Here is a 13,326-nt window from a genome sequence, read left to right as displayed (position 1 = left end):
AGTCTGTCCATGTGTAATTGTGTCAGAGTTAGAGAGTGGAGACAGGCCCTTCGGCCCGACTATTCCATGCTGACAATGGTCACCCATATTTGGCCAATATCCTTCTGAACACCGCCTCTCCAGGTACTTATCCAAATATCTTTTAACTGTTGTTCTCGATGAGCGATACGGAGCATGAATACTGATACGTTAAAGGAAAAGGATAAGTACAGGATGTGAATGCCCAATGCAGTACACTACATTGGAAGACAAATGGATGTTACATCTCCTTGGGTTGCATGGGAAGTCTCCAACCTGATCCCAGCACCAGTCACATCTTCCCCTCTCTTCCATGTTTTGCATTTTATAGGGACCACTCACTTCTTGAATTGTTAATCTACGCTTCTGTCCCCATTGACTAATCTCTGTTCCACAGCACCTTCCCTTGCAACCAGAGGAGGTGCAACACTTATCCATTGACCTCTTCCATTTTTGTCACCCAAGGACATAAAAATCATTAGATGAAGAGCAATTCACTAGTATTTCCTCCAATGCAGATTATTGCATTTCATGTTCACTGTGTCGACTTCTCTATAGTGGAGAAACTGATCTTTCCATCTGTGGCTTCCTTCACTGACATAGTTAGCTCCAATATTTGCTAAATAAGCAACTCAGAGTTATGAAATAATATGATCCATTGGCCCAATAAGTTCACTGACCATTATGGTCCTTTTTAAATCTTTCCCTTCTCACCTGAAACCTAGAGCCCCTAGTTTTAGACTCTTCTACCCTGGGGAAAAGAATGTTACTGCTTCTATAAAGTTGTCCCTCATACTCCTATGTTCTGTTACAGGAATCACCCCTTGTAATAATGATCGGGGAGGCACAGAGAGAATCTATAATTACCAATAAGTATCTTTATTGTCTCAATGGAAGAACACATGAATTTATACAACCGAATACCTCTGTGCACACATACTAAGTTTTCTTGACCTTTCATGAACAATCAAAGAATAGGAAATCTAATACCAGATAAACAGGAGTTTCTGCTGCTGGCCACATGTTCCTCGTGGTCCCATTTCGAAACTTCATGTCCATGGGGCACCTCACATCCACAATGATGAATCTCCCTGTAGAGTCATCACTGTCTCGTATGTGAAAACCTCGGCTTTTATGCTCATTTTATACAAAATCACATATTGCATGCCAGTGTCATTGGCTATTGGTCACATGTTTTACCTTTAACACCTTTTTATTGGCTCTTCCCTACTCCTTATAAGTCCTGCCCCTAGTTCTTGCAACATCCTCGTAAATCTCTTTTGTGCTCTTTCCAGTTTAACCATGTCTTTCTGATAACAAGACAATGAAATTTGTGCACAGTAATCCAAGTATGGCCTCACCACTGACTTTTTCAACTGCAGCTTCATGTTCCAACTCCTATACTCAATGCCTCACTATCAGATTAATGCCTCAGTAGCTTCTATTTCGCAGTTTTCTGGAATGAACAATGAATTCTCCAATTTAGGTAAATTGTTCTCCATTGTTTCCCATTATGATATCCTTTTTCTTTAAAATGCTTTGCCAATGGTCAGTACACATTATCATCTGATCTGTTTTAACCTATCTATATATACTCTTCTCTCATGCACTACATTCCTCCCCCCAGTCCTGCTTTGCAACCTTTAATACTGCTTTAGTACTCCTTCAAGTTCTGAGGAAGAGTTCCTAACTTGAAATGGGGACTTGTTTCTCCATCCACTGAGGCTGCTTGACTGGCTGAGTTCTTCTGGCATTTCTGTTTTTGTTTCTGTTTAAAGGAAGTTCAGCTGAGGTAACCATCCAATAATGCTTAATTTACACCATTACTGAAAGTTAAAACCTCTGCAAAAGACATAGTCAATTACTTTGAAAAGTAGTGATTGTTTTAAGGAAAACATCAGTTGGTCCTTATGAAAGGTCTCAGGCCGAAACGTCAACTCTCTGTTGCTTCCCATAGATGTTGCTTGACCTGCTGAGTTCCTCCAGCATTTTGTGTGTGTTACTTAAGAGGGACTGGCATATCCTGTGATCAGTTCGTAGTCATCTTTATTTCAACAGATCTCACCACTTTCATCACAGACCTCATACATTTTTATTTTAAACTTCTTTTTTCCCCCAAAGTAAGTAGTTGACCAATATGCATCTGATGACACCAGAAAGCAGGCACACTTTTTTCCACCAGGAAAATGATAAAGTTATCGCTTTTGTTGTTAAGAGTTGTAATGTTAAGTGGGTTAGCTTTTCTGGGAATATTTCAATTTACTTTCAAACAAAAGGATTATGATAAAATGGGATATGTTTATTTAAGTAAATATATGTATGAAATATAGGTATGAAAAAGTGGCTAGATTTGCTGGTAAGGTTAAATTTTATCTGCTTTACAAAACAGTGGAAGGCATTATTGAATATTTGATACTCGTCATGAAAAGCACCCACACAAGATATAGCTAAAGGGGCATTAAAATCATGCTTCTGACCAGGATTGTAATCAGGTGTTTTCTGTAATTTCTGTAATATGCCACTGTGTAACTGGAGTCAAATGCCAGGATATTTTTAATACTTGCAACAAAATACATTTTAAAAAAATGGCTTGCAAGGTTTCTAAATTGCCATGTGGTTAATTTTATAGCACCACTTTGCTACAATAACGTAATTCTATTAACATGACATGAAGTTAGGCTGGTGTGGCAAATGTGCAAAAACAGAATTAAAGATAACATCATAGAACATAGCAACACACATCAAAGTTGCTGGTGAACGCAGCAGGCCAGGCAGCATCTCTAGGAAGAGCCGCAGTCGACGTTTCAGGGCGAGACCCTTAGTCAGGACTAACTGAGACATATCCTATTTTTGCCCACTGATGTGGTGAATTGAGGCATTGAACTTAAAATAATGCAAAAAATATTAACTGCCATATCAGCATTTTATTACTAAACCCATCTGTAACTATTTCTTTTCATATTAGCTATATGCATATATGCAGCAATTTTATTTATTTACATATAAATGTAATATGTACATTTGCCATATCATTTTTTGTATAACAGTATATAAATAGATCCATTAGCATCTGTTTTTCTTGCACAAATCATACATAAATGCATTATACCCTGGCTGGATTCTTTAATAGGTGAGAACAAGCTCCCAAAGTCGCTCAGCTGTATGTTGTTTTCACGGTGACAGTTGCACACCAATGACATTGCAAATAATGTATGTTATTTATTCCATTTTTGACATATCGTAAATAATGTGTGCAACCATTTTAATTGAATATACATGAGCAAAACTAGAAACATGTTCTTCTAAGACTAGCTATTAAAGAGTCTGCATTTTGACATCCTCACATCATCAGCCAAATTCTGTTTACAATGCTCAGCATAACTGAAACCTTGTCACTAGTTGTTCCATCACTGCTTCTAGGTTTTTGTAAAATAAATCACATCAATGTCGCAAGCTCTTCTTCCTAATTCATCCCTGATCACACACTAATGTGAGGACACACATGCTTAACTCATCGTGGCAGATCACAACATGGAGGATTGTCCAGACTTCCCTCTGTCACCATTTTCCTCACCTCCCTGGCAGTATGTTATGCTGCTGAAATATAACTCCTAAGGGAAGGAGTACCTGTAAGATCTGACATTTTTCTCAGTGATCTGTGTAAAATAAACTGTACTTAGAAGCTGTAAACCATGTACAATACTGTGCAAAGGTCTTAGGCAATTATACTATATACAGCTAAGATGCCTAAGACTTTTGCACAGTACTGTAGTAATTTTATGTATTGTACTGCAGCACTGCTGCAAAAAAAAACACATTTCATGACATGTGAGTCATAATAAAGCTGATTCATTAGTCATTGGGCATTAGTCATTAGTCATACTTTATTGATCCCGAGGGAAATTGGTTTTCAATACAGTTGCACCAACCAAGAATAGAGTATAAATATAGCAATATAAACCATAAATAATTAAATAATAATATGTAAATTATGCCAGGAAATAAGTCCAGGACCAGCCTATTGGCTCAGGGTGTCTGACCCTCCAAGGGAGGAGTTGTAAAGTTTGATGGCCACAGGCAGGAATGACTTCCTATGACACTCAGTGTTGCATCTCGGTGGAATGAGTCTCTGGCTGAATGTACTCCTGTGCCCACCCAGTCCATTATGTAACTGGATGGGAGACATTGTCCAAGATGGCATTCAACTTGGCCAGCGTCCTCTTTTCAGACACCACCGTGAGAGAGTCCAGTTCCATCCCCACAACATCACTGGCCTTACGAATGAGTTTGTTGATTCTGTTGGTGTCTGCTACCCTCAGCCTGCTGCCCCAGCACACAACAGCAAACATGATAGCACTGACCACCACAGACTCGTAGAGCATCCTCAGCATCGTCCGGCAGACGTTAAAGGACCTCAGTCTCCTCAGGAAACAGAGGCGGCTCTGACCCTTCTTGTAGACAGCCTCAGTGTTCTTTAACCAGTCCAGTTTATTGTCAATTCGTATCCCCAGGTATTTGTAATCCTCCACCATGTACATACTGACCCCCTGGATGGAAACAGGGGTCATCAGTGCCTTAGCCCTCCTCAGGTCCACCACCAGCTCCTTAGGCTTTTTCACATTAAGCTGCAGATAATTCTGCTCACACCATGTGACAAAGTTTCCTACCGTAGCCCTGTACTCAGCCTCATCTCCCTTGCTGATGCATCCAACTATGGTAGAGTCATCTGAAAACTTCTGAAGATGACAAAACTCTGTGCAGTAGTTGAAGTCCGAGCTGTAAATGGTGAAGAGAAAGGGAGACATGACAGTCCCCTGTAAAGCCCCAGTGCTGCTGATCACTCTGATATGGCTCTCAGTCTCTATTGAGGACTGAGAGTGGGAAGGGAGCAGGCAGAAGGGAATCACTGTTGGGAAAAGGGGAAGGGAGATCGGAGGGAGCAGGAAGCACCAGACGGACATTCTTTCATGGTCAATAAACCGATTGTTTGAAATCAAATGACCTCGTCTGGTGTCTCAGGGCTGGGTGCGTCTCCACCTGCACCATCCTCTTGCCCATGGCACTCCATTTCCACCTGTTTCACACCCCTCCTGTGGCGGTCCACCCTCACCATTCCCAACATCCTTTGCTCTGGCCAGATTACGATCTTACCCTGTGCTCCACATTGACAAATACAGCGCCGTACAAAAGTTAAGCACATAGATATATAACTTCTGCAGGGTACTGTTGGTCCTGCTCAACTACATGATTGTGTATGCAAGTCATCATAGTGATTTTCTAACACATCTTTGTCGAATTCCATACATTTTTGAAGATGATCCAATTGAGTGTTGATTGTATACATATTCAGTTCATCAAAAGAGGTTAAAATCCAAATACCTTGATATCTAAGCAGGCAATTTAATAAGTCATGCATATATATCTTTGCACTGTCTATTAACAATTTAGGTATCAGTTATTACTATTTGTGCATGTGTTTCCCAGTCTGTATTTATACATGCATGATTTCGTACACTGATAAGGGTTAGATTCTATAAAAAGATCAAACAGTAAGCAATGCAGCTGATAGGATATAGAGCCAGATATAAAAATAGAAATATAATGATAGTAACAACATGATCTCTGAATTTCTGAATCTGTAAGCAAAAAAGCACAAAGAACAGCAGGGAACAGCAGTCTCTCAAGGCCAGCTAATCCCGGCCGGTTTGAAGGAATGTTAGTAGTCTAATGTGGCAGCAGCCAGTGATCCATTACACTTCTAATAATAAAATGAAAAATGAAATCTTTCAGAAGTTTTTGCTGACTGAGTGTTCTTTCTCTCTATGCAGAATGATTCATGGGGGATGCAGTACTCCTATGCACTGTTCAAAGCGATGAGCCACATGCTTTGCATTGGCTATGGAGCTCGGGCACCAGTGTCGATGTCTGATCTCTGGATAACCATGCTGAGCATGATAGTTGGAGCTACATGCTACGCAATGTTTGTTGGCCATGCAACAGCACTCATCCAGTCCTTAGACTCATCAAGACGACAGTACCAGGAAAAGGTAGGTGTCGCAACAGAGATAACAATAATCTACTACATGGTTTTCTAATTAAACAATGCCAGAGCTAATCCCTGAAGAATTTCCCCATTCAGCAGTTGCTGTTCAATTATCAGACATGCAAAGTCTGAGACATCTAATGACAGTTGTTCACACAAGGGGACATCTGCACCGTCAATTATTTCTTGTAATAACTTACTGGGGTCGAGAGCGACTCATTCTCAAGTTCAGTAGGCTCTGAGGTGGCTGCTTTGGACAATTTAGGATTTGCATATTCTAGCGCAGGTCATTAGTTAGTGAGGTGGTGCACTCCTTCAGTGATTTACGTTGGGCTTTTGTGTGCTCCTAATGAAGAGCTTGAGGTTCTCAGTATCAAACCAATTACTCTTTTCCTAAACACAAGAGATACTACAGATACTGGAAATCTTGAGCTATACACGTAAAATGTGAGAGGTGACCTAAAGGAAACCCCTTGAATGTTGAAAGACCACGATAGAGTGAATGTGGAGAGGATGTTTGCTACAGTGGTAGAGTCTAGGACCAGAGTACACAGCCTAAGAATAGAGGGGCATCCTTTAAGAACAGGGATGAGGAGGAATTTCTTTTGCCAGAGAGTGGTGAACCTGTGGAATTCATTGCCACAGGCGACTGTGGAGTCTAAGTCTTTCCATATATTTAAGACAAGAGATGGATAGGTTCTTGACTAGTGAGGACATGAAGGGATATGGGGAGAAGGCAGGAGATTGGGGCTGAGAGAAAATACGGATCAGCCGTGATAAAATGGCGGAACAGACTCGATGGGACAAATGGCCTAATTCTACTCCTATATTTTATGGTCTTAAAATGCTGGAGGAACTCAGCAAGTCATGCAGCATCTATGTAGAGAAATAAAGTCGAAGTTTTGGGCAGAAACCCTTCATCTGGACTGGAAAGGAAAGGGACAGAAACCAGAAAAAGAAGTAAGGGGAGGTAATTGTAGGACCAAATGATGGGGAACATGGGTGGCCAGGGCAGGAGGGAAGAAAGTTAAGCTGAGAGGTGATCAGTGGAAGAGGTAAAGGCCTGAAGAAGGAGGAATCTAATAGAAGAAGACAGTAGACCATGAACTAAAGGGAAAGAGGAGGGTAACCAGATGGATGTGCTGGGCATGTGTAGAGAAGAGAAGAGGTGAGAGGGTAACCAGAATGCAGAATGGGGAAACAAGGTACATGAGAGGTATAATTACAGAAATTAAATAAATCAGTGTCAATGAGATGTTGCTTCTCCAGCCTGAGTTTACCTCATTGTGGCAGCAGAGGAGGTCATGGACAGACATTTCAGTATGGGAATGTGAAATTGAATTGAAATAGGTAGTTCCCATCTTTTTTGTAGTGGACTGAGCGAAGGTGCTTGATATAGTGATCTCCCAATGTGCTTCAGGTCTCACTGATGTAGAGTGGTCAGATACTGGGCGACCAGATACAATAGATGACCTCAACATACTCGCAGGTGCAGTGTCACCTCACCTGGAAGGCTTGTTTGGCTGAGGGAGGAGGTGTAGGGGAAGGTATAACACTTGTCCCGCTTGCAGGGTTAAGTACCAGGAAGGAGATCAATGGGAAGGGATGAGTGGACAAGGCAGTCACGTAGAGAGCTCCTCCCCTACTTTATCAGTCATGGGACAGCGAGTCCCATGATGACATTGAACCTTTTCAAGAAAGTTTTTGAGGTTTTGTTTTTGATTTTTATCTTCTGTTTTACATGATGAGGCTTGGAGTGGATTGTCTATTTAAGGAGTCTGATCTCAGGTATGCCCACAGAGTGATCAGCCACTGGAGTCAGATCATTGTTGCTGGCTGAAAGTTGATGTAAAGCACTTTATATAACGCTCTATTCGAATTCTGTCTCACTGGGAAGTAATCCAACATCTATTCATACAATTTGGGTAAGATTTGTCTGGCATTACTTGTTTCATCTCTTTATTCTCAATCAAAAAGAAGTACAATATCGATAAACTGATTGCTGCCTAGATATTGGCATTTCAAAGTTCCGGAAATCACAGTCAGCACATTGTGGGGTTTTGTCAATTACAAACTGGATTGGAGGAGCATGTACTCATAACAGATCCTTACCGCTTACGATAGGAATTTGCATCAACAACTTGGATCAGCCATAAACATAACCTCAGCACTTATTTCGATAGAAGATATTGATTACAAGGGTTACTTGAGCAATTTTCAAATTGTTTGTTTATTTATTTCATTGGGTTTCATCTTTTTTGTGTTCAAAGAAGTTTTCAATACTTTGGAGAGTCTTTAGTAGTTTTATGATTTCAGAATACTCTAAGTGTCAGAAATATTCATTATTTTTGAAGCTTTAACATGATTTTGATGTGGTTTACATTGCTGAAAAAAAGTGTTTTCATCTATTCTGCGGGCTGGATTTGTTCACGCTTTTCTATGTGATGGTGATTACCTTGCAGGAAGTTTTGTCTTTGCACAAAGCAGGTGATATTAACTTCTCTCTGTATGTTGCTGTTGGGAACAAGCAAGGTAAATCTGAGCATTTCAGATAGGCCAGCAATAAGTAAGGGCAGCTCACTGCTGCAGAAAATCTTTCAGCCATTGATAGAGTCATAGAAAAGTACGGCACAGAAACAGGCCCTTCAACCAATCTAGTCCATGGCAAACTATTTAAATAGCCTACTCCCAATGACTTGCACCAGGAGCTTAGCCCTCCATCCCCTGCCGCCCTTGTACCTATCCAAACTTCTATTAAACTTTGAAATAGAGCTCGCGTGCACCACTTGTCGGGCGACTCACTCGTTCCACGCTTTCACGATCATCTGAGTGTAGGAGTTTCCCCTCATGATTCCCTTAAACCTTCCACCTTTCATCCACAACCCATGACCTCTATGCCCCTCACATCTTGCATACCTCTTTCTACTCTCCCCTTGATCTTCTCCGCTCCAAGAAATTAAGTCCTAACTTATTCAATCTTTCCTTATAGTGTAGTATCTAAATCAATCGCAGTTCAAGCATTCAGAAACTGTGTGGGAACTCCATTTCAGGAGTAATCTCTTGAAAGGACTTTGATGTATTTGATGTGCTAAACAGCTGAAGTGCCTTGAATTATGAGATAAATTATAAGCAGGTGGTGTACAGCAAGAACAATTCATCTGTTGCAGAGCTTGGATTAAAAAAGAAATAGAGCAAAATGATTGTGTGGTGGTTCTAATGAGGGAGCAGTGGGCTGGGGAGGGAAATAATGCTGCTGCTGGCTCAGTAGGGGTGAAATTCCTGGGGAGCTCTTTAAGGGATTATCATGCGACCATTAAGGCAGCTGAGAAGTGATCAGCGGAAGAGGTAAAGGCCTGAAGAAGGAGGAATTTAATAGAAGAAGACAGTAGACCATGAACTAAAGGGAAGGAGGAGGGTAACCAGATAGATGTGCTGGGCATGTGTAGACAAGGTTTCACGACAATGGGTTATGTATATAGTTTCAAGAATGGAGTTTGGACTGAAAGCGTACTGCAGCACACACAAAATGCTGGAGGAACTCAGCAGGCCAGACAGCATCTGTGGAAAAGAGTAAACAGTCAGCGTTTCAGGCAGAGACTCTTCTCCAGTCTGGAAGAAGGGCCTTGGCTCAAAACCTCAACTGAATACTCTTTTCCAAAGATGCTGCCTGGCTTGTTGAGTTCCTCCAGCATTTTGTGCGTGCTGCTTTGGATTGCCAGCATCTGCAGATTCTCTCAGGTCTGTGCTGAACAATGGTGCATTAACAGTGTGCATTTCCACATGTTGTTGAGACTGCCATGTTTCAGGATCTTCAGGGTTGTATAGTATTGCCCTTCAGTAAGCTATACTGATTCATCACTAGAACCTCGAAGAATTTCTGTTGAGCTTTCCTGCGCTATGAGGGGTATATACAGGGTTTTCCCCCCATCATGTTAGCTGAGACTAGCAGTAGAGGTCCTGGGTTAAGGGTGAAAGTTGAAACATTTAAAGGGAATCTGAGCAAGAAATTTTTTCACCCTAGAGAGTGGTGTGAGTGTGTAAACTAGCAGCCAGTGGAAGTGGTAGAAGCGGGTTCAATTTTAACATTCGGTGAAGTTTGGATAGGGGCATGGGTAAGACAGGCATGAAAGGCTATTGTCCAGCTGCAGGTAGATGACCAGGCTGGCATGTACTAAATCGGCTGAAGGGCCTGTTTCTGTGAGGTTCTATGCTCTACAACTCTATAATATTGCCAGAAAAAAGGCCTTAAAAATTGTCTGAAGGATAAATGAAGGTTTCTTCATAGATTTTACTAAAAAAAATACATGTTGAGAGTATTGCAGTGAACACTGTCCCCTATTTTTAAATTGTAATGGATACATTCAAAACAGACAACTGATATTTGGTGGACGGTATCAATTTGCTGCCTAAGATCTAATAAGTGCATCAAATGAAGAAGTGAGCATAAAGGCCACCTGAACGAGATGCATTTTCATAACCCTCAGGAAATTATTTTCCCAGCATTCTACTAATTAGCTCTACAGTAGACACCAATTGCATCTAGCTGCTGGGATTAAATCTGAATTGCCAGCAGGTAAAGAGTAGATGGTCTTAATAAATAAGAATCATATCAGCTCACCAATCTTTGTGAATAGTAAGGTACAACTATAATTGGTGGCCAGTAAAAAGAACTAATAGACAATAATCATAATACTGAGTTAAATATTTGTGTGAAGAAGTCAAGTAAGTCGCTCGTTCAGAATATATTCCAGATATAAAGCTGAAGGTCAACATTGTGTTAATATTTTACAATAATTTAATGTTATCAACATAAAAATGTTTTGCTCTATTTCTTTACAGGAGCAGAATGTGTTTATTCGGTGGCTTGGCTAATTATAATTGCTGATTAATAAGTCCAGGCACTAGACAAGAATTAATTAAATAATTAATATCATTAGTTTAGAGAGAGTAGTGGTGGGATATGATCATTGAAGTTATGTGGTGGCAAGAAGCTAATATATTTTTTCTCATTTTCCAATGTTTAAGTGAAATAAGTTCTGAATATTAGTTATTTCAACTGGATCATTTAAAAGCAATGAACTGAAATACTTAAACAAATGTCAGAGTATAAAAGATGTCATATGACAATGTAAGTAATGCAGTTGTTTGAACCATTCATGTTGCTTACTTACCAATTTGTTTATTGATTTATGTAAACTGTGACATTCTAAACTCAAAGATGTTGTAAGTCTTATCCATGGGAAGATGGTGTCGAAGAAACTTATGAGAGGAAAAAGATCAAGTACTCTGAACTGGCAACTGAAGTTGCCCAGAATGGCTGGAAGGCCAAGATTTTCCCTGTAGAAGTGGGATGCAGGGGATTCGTTGCTACATCTACGGCCAGTCTATTGAAGAAGATGGGGGTGAGGGGTTACTCCCTCCAACAAGAAATCAAGTCCTTGTCAAACGCAGCAGAAGAAAGCAGCAATTGAATTTGGATTAAAAGGAAAGACAACAACTGGGCTGCAAGATGAAGACAGGAGGGTATGGAACTGAGGGGGGTGTATCTGGGACGCCAGGTAGCACCGTTGAGTCCCCTGGAGACGTTGTGGGCTTATCAACGAAAAGTCAAAGAAAGAGGGTGTCCAACTGATGACCCTGATGACGTGCCTACCCTTCCTCCTTGTCACCACTCCAAACCCACTGCCAACATCGAGAGTGCCGACTTACCATAGGGACTGAAACATCAAGTCCTACTAGTTCTACTGATCTGCTATGGGTACCCTCACTTAAAGGGGAGGGGGGGGGTTTATACTGTAGTTTCTTACTCTTCAGAGAAAAGTTCAATTCCCTCTTTATCCTCCCTAGTGTTTTTTGGTGCCAATACCTGCTATTTCAGCAGTAGGTGTGCCTTCCCTATGAAGGAGGAGATATTTCAAGCTAGCAAAGTAGTTTAAACATAGTTCACTTGTTTTTAGTGATACATGTTTAAATCCAGACAAAATTTTAAAACATTTAAAACTCAGAGGTTTTCGATCATATAAAGGATTTCCTAATTACAAATGATTTCTAAGACACAGATACAATTTCTATATGCTAAAAAGGCATAACAACAAGTGCAGATGAATGAAATGTCCATCGCCAAAGTCAAAGGTAGAGGACTGGATTCTAGTCACCCTGTCTTCCTGTCATTCTTATGGCCAAATTTGTGGATGATATGAAGATAGGTGGAGGGGCAAGTACTGCTAACTTTGGAGAAGATTCTGAGGAGGTTCACGAGAATGATTCCAGGAATAGGAGGGTTATTATGTGAGGAGCATTTGATGCCTCTGTGCCTGTACTCGCTGGGCACTTATAGTGGACATGAGGAAGAATTTATTTAGCCAGAGGGTGGTGGATCTGTGGAATTCATTGCCACCGACAGCTGAGGAGTTAAGGTCGTTGGATATATTTAAGGCAGAGGTTGATAGGTTCTTGATTAATCAGGGCATGAAAAATTCTGGGGAGAAGGCAGAAGATTGAGGTTTGAAGGGAAAATGGATCAGGCATGTTGAAATGGTGGAGCAGAGTTGATGAGTCAAATGGCCTAATTCTGCTCTGATCTGTTATGGTCTTCTTACTGTTCTTACCATTCCTAACAGGCCTGTCTGCTCTCAACAATTTGATGTGCTAAGTGATAGTATTAATTTGGTCTGCAAGATTCCTTGAACTAAATAACTTAGTCAGCGTTGTCCGAGTTGAAATAGACCAATTAACATAATCTCTTGAGCAATTAGCCCTCGTGTTGTGGGCCAACATCCTGTGTTGTATAGACAGTGCTGTTTGTTTGCAAAAATGTCCTTTTAACTTCAGACTGATTAGTGCTTGCCACCTACATGAAGAACTGAAGACTGGCTCACGTTTATGACCAGAATCAGGTTTATTATCACTGGCATGTGACGTGAGATTTGTTAATTTAGCAGCAGCAGTTCAATGCAATACATAATCCAGCAGAGAGAGAGAGAGAGAGAGGAAATAATAAAATAATAAATAAACAAGTAAATCAATTACTCATATTGAATAGATTTTAAAGAATGTGCAAAAGCAAATACTGTATATTAAAAAAAGTGAGGTAGTGTCCAAAGCTTCAGTGTCCATTTAGGAATCGAATGGCAGAGGGGAAGAAGCTGTTCCTGAATCGCTGGGTGTGTGCCTTCAGGCTTCTGTATCTCCTACCTGATGGTATCAGTGAGAAAAGGGCATGCCCTGGGTGCTGGAGGTCCTTAATAATGGACTCTGTCTTTCTG

At 40.7% G+C, this 13,326-nt stretch overlaps 1 protein-coding gene across 2 annotated transcripts in view; it reads left to right on the top strand.

The window, feature by feature from the left end:
• LOC134343939 (potassium/sodium hyperpolarization-activated cyclic nucleotide-gated channel 1-like) overlaps positions 1-13,326 on the top strand; it is a 270,471-nt gene that overhangs the window by 134,490 nt on the left and 122,655 nt on the right. For both annotated transcript variants that reach the window (XM_063042899.1, XM_063042900.1), the window contains exon 4: positions 5,847-6,065. In XM_063042899.1, the coding sequence (XP_062898969.1) occupies positions 5,847-6,065 (219 nt within the window). The remainder of the gene's footprint in view (positions 1-5,846; positions 6,066-13,326) is intronic.

This window comes from Mobula hypostoma, chromosome 3, assembly GCF_963921235.1.
Source record: "Mobula hypostoma chromosome 3, sMobHyp1.1, whole genome shotgun sequence".
In the NCBI taxonomy this organism is placed as follows: Eukaryota; Metazoa; Chordata; class Chondrichthyes; order Myliobatiformes; family Myliobatidae; genus Mobula; species Mobula hypostoma.
The sequence above is the reverse complement of the archived record's forward strand: the minus strand, read 5'-3'. Positions and strand labels throughout refer to the sequence as shown.